Source organism: Agelaius tricolor, unplaced genomic scaffold, assembly GCF_023055355.1.
Source record: "Agelaius tricolor isolate 1412-34295 unplaced genomic scaffold, bAgeTri1.0.p SCAF_6, whole genome shotgun sequence".
Taxonomy (NCBI): Eukaryota; Metazoa; Chordata; class Aves; order Passeriformes; family Icteridae; genus Agelaius; species Agelaius tricolor.
This window is the reverse complement of record NW_027269266.1, coordinates 12921926-12934769: the sequence shown is the minus strand read 5'-3', so window position 1 is coordinate 12934769 and position 12844 is coordinate 12921926. Positions and strand designations below refer to the sequence as shown.

At 38.9% G+C, this 12844-nt stretch overlaps 1 protein-coding gene and 1 long non-coding RNA gene across 8 annotated transcripts in view; one reads left to right on the top strand and one right to left on the bottom strand.

Annotated features, from left to right (window-relative positions):
* SVIL (supervillin) overlaps positions 1-12844 on the top strand; it is a 101873-nt gene that overhangs the window by 53460 nt on the left and 35569 nt on the right. For 2 of the 7 annotated variants that reach the window (XM_071428712.1, XM_071428713.1), the window contains 9 exons: positions 1578-2447; positions 2777-2941; positions 3535-3569; positions 4652-4713; positions 5060-5199; positions 5959-6054; positions 7283-7535; positions 10068-10539; positions 12093-12312. In XM_071428712.1, coding sequence (XP_071284813.1) covers positions 1578-2447; positions 2777-2941; positions 3535-3569; positions 4652-4713; positions 5060-5199; positions 5959-6054; positions 7283-7535; positions 10068-10539; positions 12093-12312 — 2313 coding nt within the window. The remainder of the gene's footprint in view (positions 1-1577; positions 2448-2776; positions 2942-3534; positions 3570-4651; positions 4714-5059; positions 5200-5958; positions 6055-7282; positions 7536-10067; positions 10540-12092; positions 12313-12844) is intronic. The other 5 variants (XM_071428715.1, XM_071428717.1, XM_071428716.1 and 2 more) reach the window with 3 other exon arrangements.
* LOC139590865 (uncharacterized) overlaps positions 1-12844 on the bottom strand; it is a 45506-nt gene that overhangs the window by 17873 nt on the left and 14789 nt on the right. The window lies entirely within an intron of this gene.

Here is a 12844-nt window from a genome sequence, read left to right as displayed (position 1 = left end):
CATGATCAAAGCTACAGGCAGCTGCTTTCTCCTGGTTTGGTAACATGTACAGTAAGCCCACCATGAAAAGCATTGCAGGAAGACTGTTTTTATGTTCCTGGTTAAAGTAATACCTATAACCCAGTACTAACATTGGTGTGGATGCTCTGGAGAATGCTTGGTACATGTAGTTCAAAGCATACTTCTTCAGATTTAATACACTTTATGTGCTTAAGTAACTTTCCCTGACAAGTGCATCAATCTTGAGAGGTAAGAAGCACCAAAATGTTAGAAAGAGTGGTGTTTCAAATAACTTTATGTGGATATCCTGAATTATTCTCTTAGATAATTTGCCTTTTTTCCCCCCTAAGTCTTACTTTTTTCTTTTTTCTTAATGATGTAAACTCCAAAAAGTCTGTTGGTAGCAAGCCTGGAATTGCACATTACTTTGAGCTGGATTACTTACTTTCAAACAGTAGTTTCCTAGCTTGACTCTCTCTCTTTCCTGAAAACTAAAATTATTTTTTTCATACCCATTTGGGAGGGGAGGAAGTACAGGGCTTTCATTTTTCGTACTGCGTGTTTTATCTGCAGACACTCACCCTGTGAGGTGTCTGAGCCTTGGTGAGGCTGTGAAAGTGCTGGAGAGCTTTACCTGCAGCAGCAGCCCCAGAGCAAAGGCTGCCCCTGGCTGCACGTGCTTGCCTTCCACTGTGCTGCTGTATTCCATTTAGAAAGGTTAAATAAAACTCTGGCTTGCATGGATGTTGCACAAGTCCAGAGGTGTTTCTAGAAAACACACTGAAGCAAGGTAACTTTTGGGAACAAGTGTTTTTGTTGCAAGTTTTGCATGTTAGAATGTAATGAAACATTTTAAAACAGAATGTCTGTTTCAGTTTTTAAATGCCTTTTTCCCTGCAAGCTCTCTGAAAAGCAACAGCCATGCCATAGTTTTGCTTTTGGGTTTAGGACTTGCCCTTTCAATGTTTTTATTCACTTACTGAAACAGGTTACACTACATGTGATTTTTCAGATGTCTTAAATGATACACAAAAACACAAGTAAACCAGTCTCTGGCAAAATATCTGAAGGGCTAGGTGGAGATAACATGTTTTTTTCACCCCTTTCCCCAATGCAACAACGTCTTGGTGTGATGCAAGCTTCCCAGTGTTTAGACATCTTCAGACATCTGACTGCATACACAACTGCCAGTAGAATTTGCAATTTCAGGCTGAACCCAACACTGATAATATAAAAAGCAGTTTTGATCATCTTGTTTGTTTGAGACTATGGGTATGTGCTGTTTGGCAAATGCACTTGTGATCTCATGAGAACATGCTGTATGTTCCCAGAGCTTGCACAGTTACCTTCTCAGGAGTCATGCATGGCCATGGCCCCTGAATCACTTGACTGTTTTTGGGCAGTATTACTGCTAAGACTTGGGGGAAGGAAGGGGTTGCATCATAAGATTGCTTTATTTTAATGCATTGTTTTTTATTTTACTACAATGTTGCTGTCTGTACCCACAGTAGGTGTCTGTGTTCCTTTCCAGATTGGGTATTGCTGTTCACAGCTTTAATCCTTTTTCTTTCTTAAAGAGTAAAAGTTAGAGAGAAATTGGTGAAAGAGGAAAGTGCTCGTGGAAGCCCTGAACTTGTCACAGACACAGTATCTCAGAGAAAATCCCATCCAGTGCCAGCCCACTACATGCCTCTTCAGACAGAAACGTCTGCCTTTGATAGGGTTCAAAATCAGCCCGTCAGTTCCGTCCGCCAGCCAATCCATGGCTATATCCAGCCTGCTGGCATTGCTCACACAGCTCAGCTGATGGCAGCAGAAGAACCAGCAAACAGCCCTGCTGGCAGCCTCCTCCCCTCAGACACAAAGTCCTCAGCTGCCACTGCCTCGGATAGCGAAAAGAAGGAAGCACCCGGTTACGGAGCAAAACCTGCTGGAGAAGATTCCTTGGAGGAGGAACAGGCTTCCAAAGGCAGAAGACCCATTCTGCCATCTGAGATTCGCAAGCAAGGGAAGAACCACGAAGGCCTCTTTGGCGGAGGAGAGTTGGAGACCCCTGTAGGGAGCTCCTCCTTTGCAAGCAAGCCGAAAGTTAACTCAGAAGTTCAGAGGGAGTTGGAATGCAATAAGAGGCAGGCCCCAGAGCAGCAGTATAAGACCCCTGAGAACGTAGAAAGGAGTGAAGCTGTCATGTACATACAGAGCGGATCTGTACTGCAGCCTGACAAGGCAAAGGCTCCTGTTTGGAAAGTGTCAACAAAGCATAAGGTCCTGACTCGCTCCATGTCTGACTATACTGTGACTACTAAGCTAGAACCTTTTAAAAGTAAGGAGAGCATGGAAGCAAATCCACCAAATGGTGAGATTGGCATGGTTGACACAAAAGTCTCTGTTGCCCAGCTCCGTAATGTCTTTCTGGAGTCTGCTAATGCCAACAAGAAAACGGAACTGTAGGTGACATTTCACTCGTATTTTCGTGTGAAACTTGCACGTCCTTGGCAAAATTACACCCACTCAACAGCAGTTGTTGTTCAGCACTTAAAGCACACAGCTTAGCTCTCACCAGAGTGTACTGGAGGCTGAGATGGTTTGAACCCTGCTTTTGTGCTTCTGCTTGCTAGTGCGAGTTGTGATATGGGGTAGCTGGAATGTGTTCGTCTGCATGGACCCGGAGGAGCATGCAGAGTGGTCTCTGGGGAGTTTTGAGATGCTTACATCTATGTTTTACTTCTCTCTCCTCTTTTCTTTCCTATGCGCTCTCTGTCGTGCGATTTGAAAGTGAGTCTCGGTTTGAGATGTCGGCAGCAGGTAGTACCGTGTCTGCCAATGGGGACCGTGGGCCACGAAAGGCGAGGCGCTATTTTACTCCTGGTGAAAATAGAAAGACTTCTGAGAGATTTAAAACTCAACCTATAACATCAGCAGAACGAAAGGAGACAGATAGGTAGGCACGTACGTAGCTCTGTGTAGCATTCTGGAGCAGGTGGATATTAACAAGGCTGGGACAAGATTTGTCCATGTATTAGAATAAACATTTTCAAGGTTATTGTTTGTCTTTAAAAAACAATTTATTGTAGCTTCTTACAAGATGAAATCTAAACCCCTCCATCCAACAAAACCAATTTTGTGGCAAATTCCTCCCATTTGAAATAGTGAACAGTGAATCATCATAAAGTAGGTGTTTGGTTCGAATGTTAAATGCTTTTGGTTTCACATAAAGGGTTTCCTTTCCATCTACTCTGCTCTATCATTTACTCTCTTTGTAAACCACCAAAGGTACCTTTTTATGTTAAAAAGCTGATAGCAAATCATAGACATTTATTTTCTGCAAGGTGAACTAGAAATAATTTTCCTTGACTATATTTACGTTTGGCTGCAATTGCTTGCATTTATGCTTTATTAAAGGATGTTCCCAAGTGGACACTGCTGAAACTTGAAAAACAGATAAATTCTCCTGGTACTTCAGATTGAATTTGAATTTCATTTTTGATGTCTTGTTTCCAGCTAACTTTTTTCTGTTTGATAATTTTTCACTAGGTCAATTTTGTATGCAGAAATACCAACTGCTGACGGTATGTTGCTGTACTGTTTTCCAAGGAAGAAATGGGCTTTGATGTGTTTTACTTTGTTTTAACTAAAGAACTGTTTGATAATAAAAACAAAATCCACTAGAAAATATCTTTACCTATGATATGTAGTTGAAATACCCCTTTTCCTTGGGCCATATCTACTACAGACTTGATTTCAATCTCATTTTCAGTCCAAAAGTCTGTCTGTGGATACCAAACTTCAAATGGAAGTCAAGCAGAGAATGGCTTGAAACTTTTCTATATAGTTGGGGTTGGATTTTATCCTAATTTAGACAATAAATAAGCTAGTTGGGAAAAAAAATTAATCATTGGTCAGTTTTAATTACTGGTCTAGGACTTATAATTCAAAGAAAGCCTGTAGTATATTGTGAAACTTATGTTGCTTACTTGTTTTTTGGCTAAGGAAGTTGCAAAATGCAGGTTATTAAATTACAGAATTCAGTCTGCCATCTTGCTCTCTTTCCCTCTTGTCACCCTTGGCAAGTCTGGCACAAATTAAGTAGGTAATCTCATGAGTAGCTATATTTAGATTTAATGCCTTATGCTATTTGAAAGCTGATATTCCTTGCAGCTCTGAGATGCTGGCTCTTGGATCTGGAGGATGCTGATTTCAGCTCCTGAGGATACCAATTTAGCCTCTGAGAAATGTGGACACAAGGGGGTAATCAGAATGGGCAGCTAGTAGAAGATAGATGTTCAGTTCTCTTCACTCACCCTTAAGGCAGTCTTTATTTTCTTTGTCCATGTGTTTTCATAGGCTGATGCAATAAGTTTGGTTATTCATCAAATGTTGTTTAGATAGTTTGAAAGGACTTGAACTGTCCTGAAGACAAGTCTTTTTTTTGCAAATCATGTTAGACTACATGTCAGACTGTATTGCTCATTTGATGCAATACATGTAAAAACAGGTGAAGTTTACACAGCTGTGTTCACAATAAGTTTTTTGTTAAATGTGAGAAACAGCCAGCTTATTTGCTGGTTTGTAATTATTCATATTAAAAATATTGCTCTTAATATGAGATTGATTGATTATGTTCAGCCTCCTTTTTTTTCTCTTTGTGTAGATGAAGAAAAATTGGATGACCGAGCTAAATTAAGTGTAGCTGCAAAGAGACTCCTTTTTAGAGTGAGTATTGCATTGAATTAAACATTTCAAATAGAAGATGCTGAAGGAACCCAAAGTGCATTAGAATGAAGTATAATGCAGTTAACCAAGTTCAAGATACATAACTTTTGTTTTTTACTTCATTCCCTACCTACATAGACCTGTTGCCTGCTTTAAGAGTGTCATTTAGGGAGAAGTGTGTAGTTAGTTTTAACTCCATGGTGCATACTGTGCGGTTGCATCTTGCTTCTAATTCAGAGATGGGCATTTGGGAACTTCACTGCTGTGCATGCAAGAAACCTAAGGATAAAGTATTGTTTCAGAACTTTTTCTTCCATGGTTTTAATTATGACATACGTCCTGTTAGGAAATGGAAAAATCATTTGAAATGAAAAATATTCCCAAACCACCTAGCAGAAGCTCGGCAGTGGAGCGGAGGCTGCGGCGCTTGCAGGACAGGTCTCACACCCAGCCCATCACCAGTGAGGAGGTGGTCATTGCAGCCACGTAAGTCTGCTGTTGGCTCTACCCCAGCTCCTGCTTTCAAACCTGGGAATAAGCTCCATATCTGTGGTGCTTATAACTTTGTAGCGAGGAAAACATTTATATGGATATATTGCTAAGGGTCTTGAGAGCCACAGGGGAAACTATACTGAAATTCCTTTTTAAATGTAGAGGGACTAGTAAAGCATAACTTGTATGAACTGTAATTTGGCAGGAAGTTTAGGAACCTGTGGATTAGGTAAACGAGATTAATCATAGCATTGTTTCATAACCCAAATGAATAAGATAGTTTGTGCTGAGGGAAATCTGCACAATTTCTTATGGAATGTATATGTATTGGGGAAAACTTTTTACACCCTGAAATCTCAAAGGTACTTTTTGGAAATGCTTTTCTTGCACTATACTCGTATATCATGACATTTTCCTGAAAAAGGGAAAATCATTTTGGGGGGGAAATTAAACAATGGTGAATTGAATGGATGTTCACCTAATGGTCAGATGTTAACTTACTTCATGGGTTAAGAATAACTTCAAGAGACAGCCTGTTTGCTCCTCTAGGTCTTTAGTTCTTTCAAGATACTTGTAATTACTTTGCAAATGTCACAGCAGATAACTCAGTTAATTAAAAATGATTGCTGTTTGGTTTTTTTCTGTTTTGTTTTGGTTTGGTCTTTTCTGTAGTTAACACTTAATGTATTGCTTTTCTTAATGCTTTTTCTTCTCTCTCCCTGTGAATTTTCCCTCCTTGGCAATTCTTTAAAGTGAAACTGCCCCTGCTTCACGTTCTGTGAATACCCACACAGTAGTGACAAGAGTACCTAGTCCCACTGTAGTTAAGAGCACTGTACAACCTACCAGGTACTGGGGGGGTAAACATGCATGTTACATGGAGCACAAGATTCCTCAATAGCAGATGCATCTTTAAAGTCTTGAATGCCTTTTCAATGTGTCAAGTGAATACTTGTTTCAAGAATATTTAAAACATTCGTCAACTCCATTTATGTTTGCATGATAAAGCAATGCAGCTTTTTATTGTCAAGCGTCTGTTTTCAGGACCCTTCTAACCACACTTAACCTGTTGTAGAAGCTTATTCTTCTTCTGAAAGAAATTAATTTGCATGTGAGCAAACATAGCAGAACCCTCTTTGCTTTTGTAATTTTTTGTATGGTAATATCATCCTAAGATGAAAATAGCACAGCTGAGTGCTTGATTTCACAGGCAGTACATGTCCTTTGTCTGTCTCTACATGTATTTTTTTAGCTTGCAAAATTAAAGGAAATATAAGAAATTGCACCACCTATAGGTAAAGTTGCAGAATACTGTTCTGAATGAGAGAATTTTAGCAGAGACCATGACAGAAAAAAAATAGTTAGAGAATACTACTAATTCCATAAATGTGAAAGAAGTTGAACAATAAAATATTTTATAGTAAACATGAATAAAATACATTATTGTAGAGACAAATGCAGTTACAGCTTTTATGAATCAATATGTCTGCCTTCAGCATTGGTCAATTTTCAAAATCAAAGGACTCTGTTTCAAAACCAATTTTTCTTGTTGATTTATCCCAGATAATTCAAAACAAAAGACAGTCTGAAATCTGTTGCACTTCAGATTAGAAGAGTCATTGCAATTTATTCTAACTTAAAAGCAGCACAAACTTGGAGTTTAAGTCTGTCTTTTAAATGTTTTTATCATATATGGTCCACAAATTGCTTTCAATAAAATTGAACTTTATATAAATTGTACTGTAGGACCTTCAAGGCATCTTAAATGTCTCTCCATATCTCTGTGCTCTGTATAAAGAGATTGTCTGGAAAATCTCCCTTCGATCTTGAGTTCCCTCGTAAAAAATGTTGTGTCCTCATCAAATGAATTCATTAATGAAAATGTAACTTTTTTTAAAATCTTCAGCTGTTGAATTAGAATTCATCATGCCAATGTTGAACCACTGCATACCCACTTAGGCTGCTACATTACATTGGCTATTGTGCTTCACGTGCAGATCTTCTGCTTCTATCAGGTTGAGATTTTAAAGCTGCACAAGGGCTTCTTCAAAACTAATTTCCAGTTCTGCTTCTTCAGCTTGCAGGCATCAGCACACCAAAAAATTTTAGCTAAAGAGGAGATAAGAGCAGCCAAAGAGGCGATGGGGCAAGATCAGTCTGAAGAACCAGATTCTTCCACCTTAAGCTTGGCAGAAAAGATGGCTTTGTTTAACAAACTGTCTCAGCCAGTATCCAGGGCCATCTCCACAAGGAATCGGGGAGATCTGAGGCACAGGAGGATGAATGCTCGTTACCAGACTCAGCCAGTCACCCTGGGAGAGGTTGAGCAGGTAAGTGCCATCACAGCTCCTTTGCATTTCTTTTTATTGGAGAAAACAGCTTCAGTGTAAGGTACCATAAAGGCTGGCCTTTCCTTTGCTCTGAACTACACCCAGAGGAAAAAGTTTGTCAGGAAGCTGCCTTCTGACATTGAACATTCCCTGAAGTGTTCAAATTTTTTGGTATGGTTTTCTTCTTTTTTAAGGTAATTTGAGAGTATATCGACTTCCTGCCTAGTGCAAGTTGTACCTTTCACAGTGTGTGTCACTTCCACTAGAGTATTACATGTTGTCTAAAAGTAAATTCTTGATCAAAGGTGTAAAAAACTGAGACACACACCATTTTGCTTTAGTTGTATTTTCAGAGCATTTTGGAGCTTTGTCATGTGCAGTTTTCAGGCTCTTTCCTGAAAGCACAATATATTTCTGTTATTAGTAAGGACATAGTCTGTCATTTTCCTCTGAGAGGAGGCATTGATTTTTATCTGTATTTTTTTCCCTAAAAGCAGAATACTTTTGAAATTCAGGAAGTCAAAGAGAAATTATTTAATGTGCAGTGAAATTTGGCTTCCTGTTCTGGAATACTTCATCTAATTGGAACTGCAAAGGAATGCCTTTTTAGTAAAGCCTCAGCATAAGGTGGCCCAGAAATGATCTCTTAGATCTCTTCACAATAGCAGAAACAGCAGTCCCTTTGCACTACAGCTCTGAAAGAAATCACTTTAACAGTCAAGCACAACTCCTGTGCTTGTCATATTTCTATGTATTTGGATAAATCTGAGTGTTAGAAAGTTCCTACCCTTTTCTTTCTATATGCTTCATTCATGATGATACATTTTCCATATTTTATAATAACAGGATAGTGAGAAAGCAGGATTTCTCTAAACATATTGGTGCAAGGCTGTACAGATTATAATTGTACTTTATGCCTACTTCACTTGCACATGAAGTAGTAATAAATGCTTTACAGATTTATTTAAGCAAGGTTTCCATACCTTACATAGTCCTTTTTCCATTCACTCTCCACATGCCAATTACTGTCACAGCATGGCCTCTTTTATGGTTGTGTCACCAACTTGTTTGGGGCCAGGACGGTGGTAAATGGAACAGGGCTGAAGCAGATGGGGAAGAAGTGACAGTCACATCACTTTGTCAGCCTTACAGAGCAAACATGCTTTTCAAGCAAGGAAAATCAGAGGAAGCATGTTGTGTCATCTTTCTGAACCTAGCAAATGAAATCAGAGTTGACTCTGAAGCAAGCTCAATGGGAATGTATTTTCAAAAAGACTTTCTACAGTGAACTGTTCATTGGAGTGTTGGGGGGTTTTGAGATGCCTGTATGGTTTTTCTAGGAAGAAGCAAAAGAGAGCTCTCAAAATAGATAACTAGAGGTTATATTCCCAAAGTGCATATTTGAAAATGTAAATGTCTTGTAACTAATACTGAATTCAATTTTCTGATCTCCTCTAAATTTCTAATTCTGATAGATGCAATGGAAAAAAAATAAACTGGTAACTATTTTCTTAATCTTGTTTTGGAATCTTTGAGCTAACATAGTCTTTGCTCTGCTTCCCAGTTTTCTTAGTGAATGACTGTTGTCTGTGTTTTATGGAATCTGCATGCACTTTTTAGGTTCTGAGCTGATTTCTATTACTGGTGTGATTTTGTCTGTCCTTTTGCATACCATTCACTAACTCTGCAGTTTAAGAAAAAAACAAAAAAAAACCCCTCCAGATGTGTATGAGGCATGTTTGTCACTCTCTTTCATAGCTTTCATAGCTTCTCCTTTGGAGAAGATAAAGCTCTGCATGTTGGGGAAAAAAATGCATCTTAACTGCATCTAGGAAAATTTTACAAAATTATTATGTTAGAAGAGTAGAAAAGATAGTTGTTCCACCATGGGGGCTGGCAGAATAAGTTTGGAAGTGTTTTTAATGTGCTTCTTAGGCTCAAATACTTTGCTCATGACAGCCAATGTTTATATTTGAAAAAGTCCTGCATGAAGGTGATTTATGTGGAGGGAGCATCAGGAATGTCTGCCCTGGGTTAGGACAGCACGGAACAGTCCCTCCCTGGCACTCAGTGGTCACCAGAGCTGGGAGCTTCAGAGCTGTGTAAGAGCAGAGCTGTGCCAAAGCTAATGAGTCCTGCTGAGATGCAGAGGTGATTAGCCTGGGCACATGGCATGTTAGCTGGCATCTGGAACCTGAGCTAATTCCTTCCTGCACTGCTGCAGGTCCTGAGCCCCAACACAATGTCAGGTTGCATGTTCCACACACACCCCTTGTTACTATAGATGTTGCTGCTCACATGAAGTTGTTTTCACCTGGAGTGGAATAACCCATCTGCAGACAAATTACAGGGGCATTGTTGCTTTCCTTACCTGTTCTAGTCTGTACTGATAGAGTACAATATTTACATGAAAACATACTTTGGATGAACTGATGTGATAAGGCTGCTTTTTGGAATTGATAATTTCAGAGCTTGTAAGTCCTATTTGGCTTTTTTGGATTTTTTTTGTTTGTTTTTTTTTTCCCTTCATAGGTCCAGAGTGAAAGTGGAAAGATTGCTCCCCTGTCATCTGCAGTTGCAACATCGATTTCAGCCATGGCCTCTGCCCTGGCTCCCTTGTTTGGGGACCTGCCTGGGAAGCCAGGCACTGATGGCAGAGGGAGCGCTGCCACCAGGTTCCACCCTGCAGCAGAAAACTTGGACTCATCAGGAAAGCACACACACAAGTCAGAGCAGTGGCAGCCCTCCATGGAAGCACTAGAAAGCAGAAAAGCATCAAAGAAACATGAAGAAGAAAGAAAGAGGTTTCTAGCGCATGAAGCTAATGAAATTAAAAAGTACAGCTCCTTTGAGGATGAGACCGCACATCCTGTTCCTGAAAAAACAGGAGACCACCATAAAGAGACAACATACAGCTTCCTGAGGAAGGGCAGCTTGGAACTGTTTGGTTCACAAGCACTTTTTCAGCCTCTGGAACAGAAGGAAATCGATACTGGCATTCAAGGTAAATGGGAAGACACAAAAGGCCAGTCCTTTGAAGAAAAGGTAGATTTGGAAAGTGTTATGAAAAGCAAGACTTGGCAAAGAGGTGTGGTAATTACTTGCTGTTGGTGTGGTCTCATTCAGCAAATGGTGTTTCAAGCTTTATCAAGGCTGGTTATGTTTCCTTTTCTAACACTGCTTAGAAGTACAGAAATATCTGTGAAGTGTTAAGTTTTATAAATAGAGGGGTTTGTTTTTGGGTTTTTTTTCCTTTTTTTCAGTCTTTAAAGATGGCTCAGTTTTATTCAGATTTATTTACTTTGAAAGAAGTGGTATTATATGCTGAAGCTAAGATTGATTCTTTCTGGTTTTGCACTTTCTCCTGCCCTCCAAAATTCAGAACAAACTAAACTTGCTGCTTTGAGTTAATTATCTGCCCTTAATTTTTGCCTTATTGTGCATATAGAGTTATGAATTACCTACATAATGCATACATAACTAGGAGTGGATAATTTTAAGATAATTAATTTTGCAAAACTAGTATTATTTTCTCTTTGATGTGGTGATGAAATACAAACCAGGAAATTCTCAGAGCAATTACATTTTTATGTGCACAGCATAATTTAAACTTAAAAAATAAACTTGCCTATCTTTAAATAAAGTACTTAGGAAATAAACTGTGAATTTGGTAATTTCATAAGTCCTTCTATTCTGCTGAATTTAGAAGGATGTTGTGTTCCTTTTCTGTTTTATTGTGATAGTTGACAGCATCACACTATCCTGTAGCACTAAAAGCATTTTTGTGTTCATCCTGTGAAGTTAATGTATTTTGAATTTACTGGTCTTCACACAGGCATAGAGAGGAAGGTACAGTTCTGCCTGTATTCCTCTAAAGCAGTATCCATTCTGTCCAATTAGCCTTTGATGACTGCAGGGGAGATGGAGGCTGGGATATAATAGGAGCAGCCATATATCAGAGGGGTGTTGTGCTTGTAACATTTCAAAAAGAAAAATGAAGATCACTTATATTTCTTTAAGGATAACTGTAATAGTGCATTTATCTTTCTTCAAGGCAGTTTTTTCCTATGGTTTAATTGCTGCTTGAAAAAACAGACCCAAATGAGCCCCCAACACCCTCCTAGAAAATAATACCTCTATTAAGCTATTAAATGTCCTAGTATGCTACTCAAGCATTAAACTGCTTTACCAAATAGTTAATTTTCTTGTTTCAATTTTGTCTGCTTCTCTTCCCCTGCTCTTTGTTCCCTGTCACTTTCATCTGTTCCTTTTCCTGTTGGTGTGATGAGGGGAGCAGCAGTTTGTGCCTCACCCATGTGAAGTTCAGAATTGTGTATTGCACAGGATGTTCTGTGGCTTCTTGTGAGCATCAGTCACAAATGGCAGCAAGTAATGCTGCACAATTAATCTTTGTGCTCTGGCTCAGCCTGAAGTTTCTCCCTGTTAGAATAGTATGTGATGTGAATGTTTAAAATACAGATTTGCTTCTTCAGTGTTAGTAATGTAAAGTGTCTTTAAAAATAGAACTAATTCAGCTCTTCTCTTTTGAATGGGCAGACCACGCTGAAGCTTCTTCTGAACTCACCAGCACATCAGCCATGAGGACAGTTTCACAAACAGCAGCTGCAGCATCCTGTAGACTGCAGGAGCTCTCTGAACAATTGGAAGGCAAATTTTATAAGAATTCCTGTGAGATGTTTTCCATGGGAGAGAGCAAAGCACAAACAGCTGAGGATGTCCTCGATAATGCCAGCAAAACTATGTCAATTAAGGAAAGGTACTTAAATTTCTCTTTCTTTTTTAATGATCCCTATAAATATAGTTATTATATTGATGATGGTATAGAAAGCTTTAAAACTGTTTCTAAAAAAGCTAAGTAGTGATTACTAGGCTTTATTATTACTAACAGCAGAAACACGCAGCTAATCTGCCTGACATGCTTATAAAGCAGATGATGGTGAATGAGAATTACCATTCAAGAGAACATAACAACCTGATTTTGAAAGAGCCACCTGAATAATCAATGAATATTTCAGAAAATTAAATTTGTAAAATATACATGTTCTAATTACACTTATATACTCAATATACTTCTCCAGGTTCTGCTTTCAGTTATACAACAGGTATAATGTGATCCTGGTTTATTTTAATAACCATTTCTTCTTGGTCTGCAGGAGTCCCTTAAATAAGGTGATTAGAGGGAATCACAGATAGACTCTGATATTGCCCCACTACTCCAGAAGTACCTGGTAGCCATTTTGACTTCTAGGAACTTACTGTAGGGATTTTAAAAGGATAGTAAGTTGGAC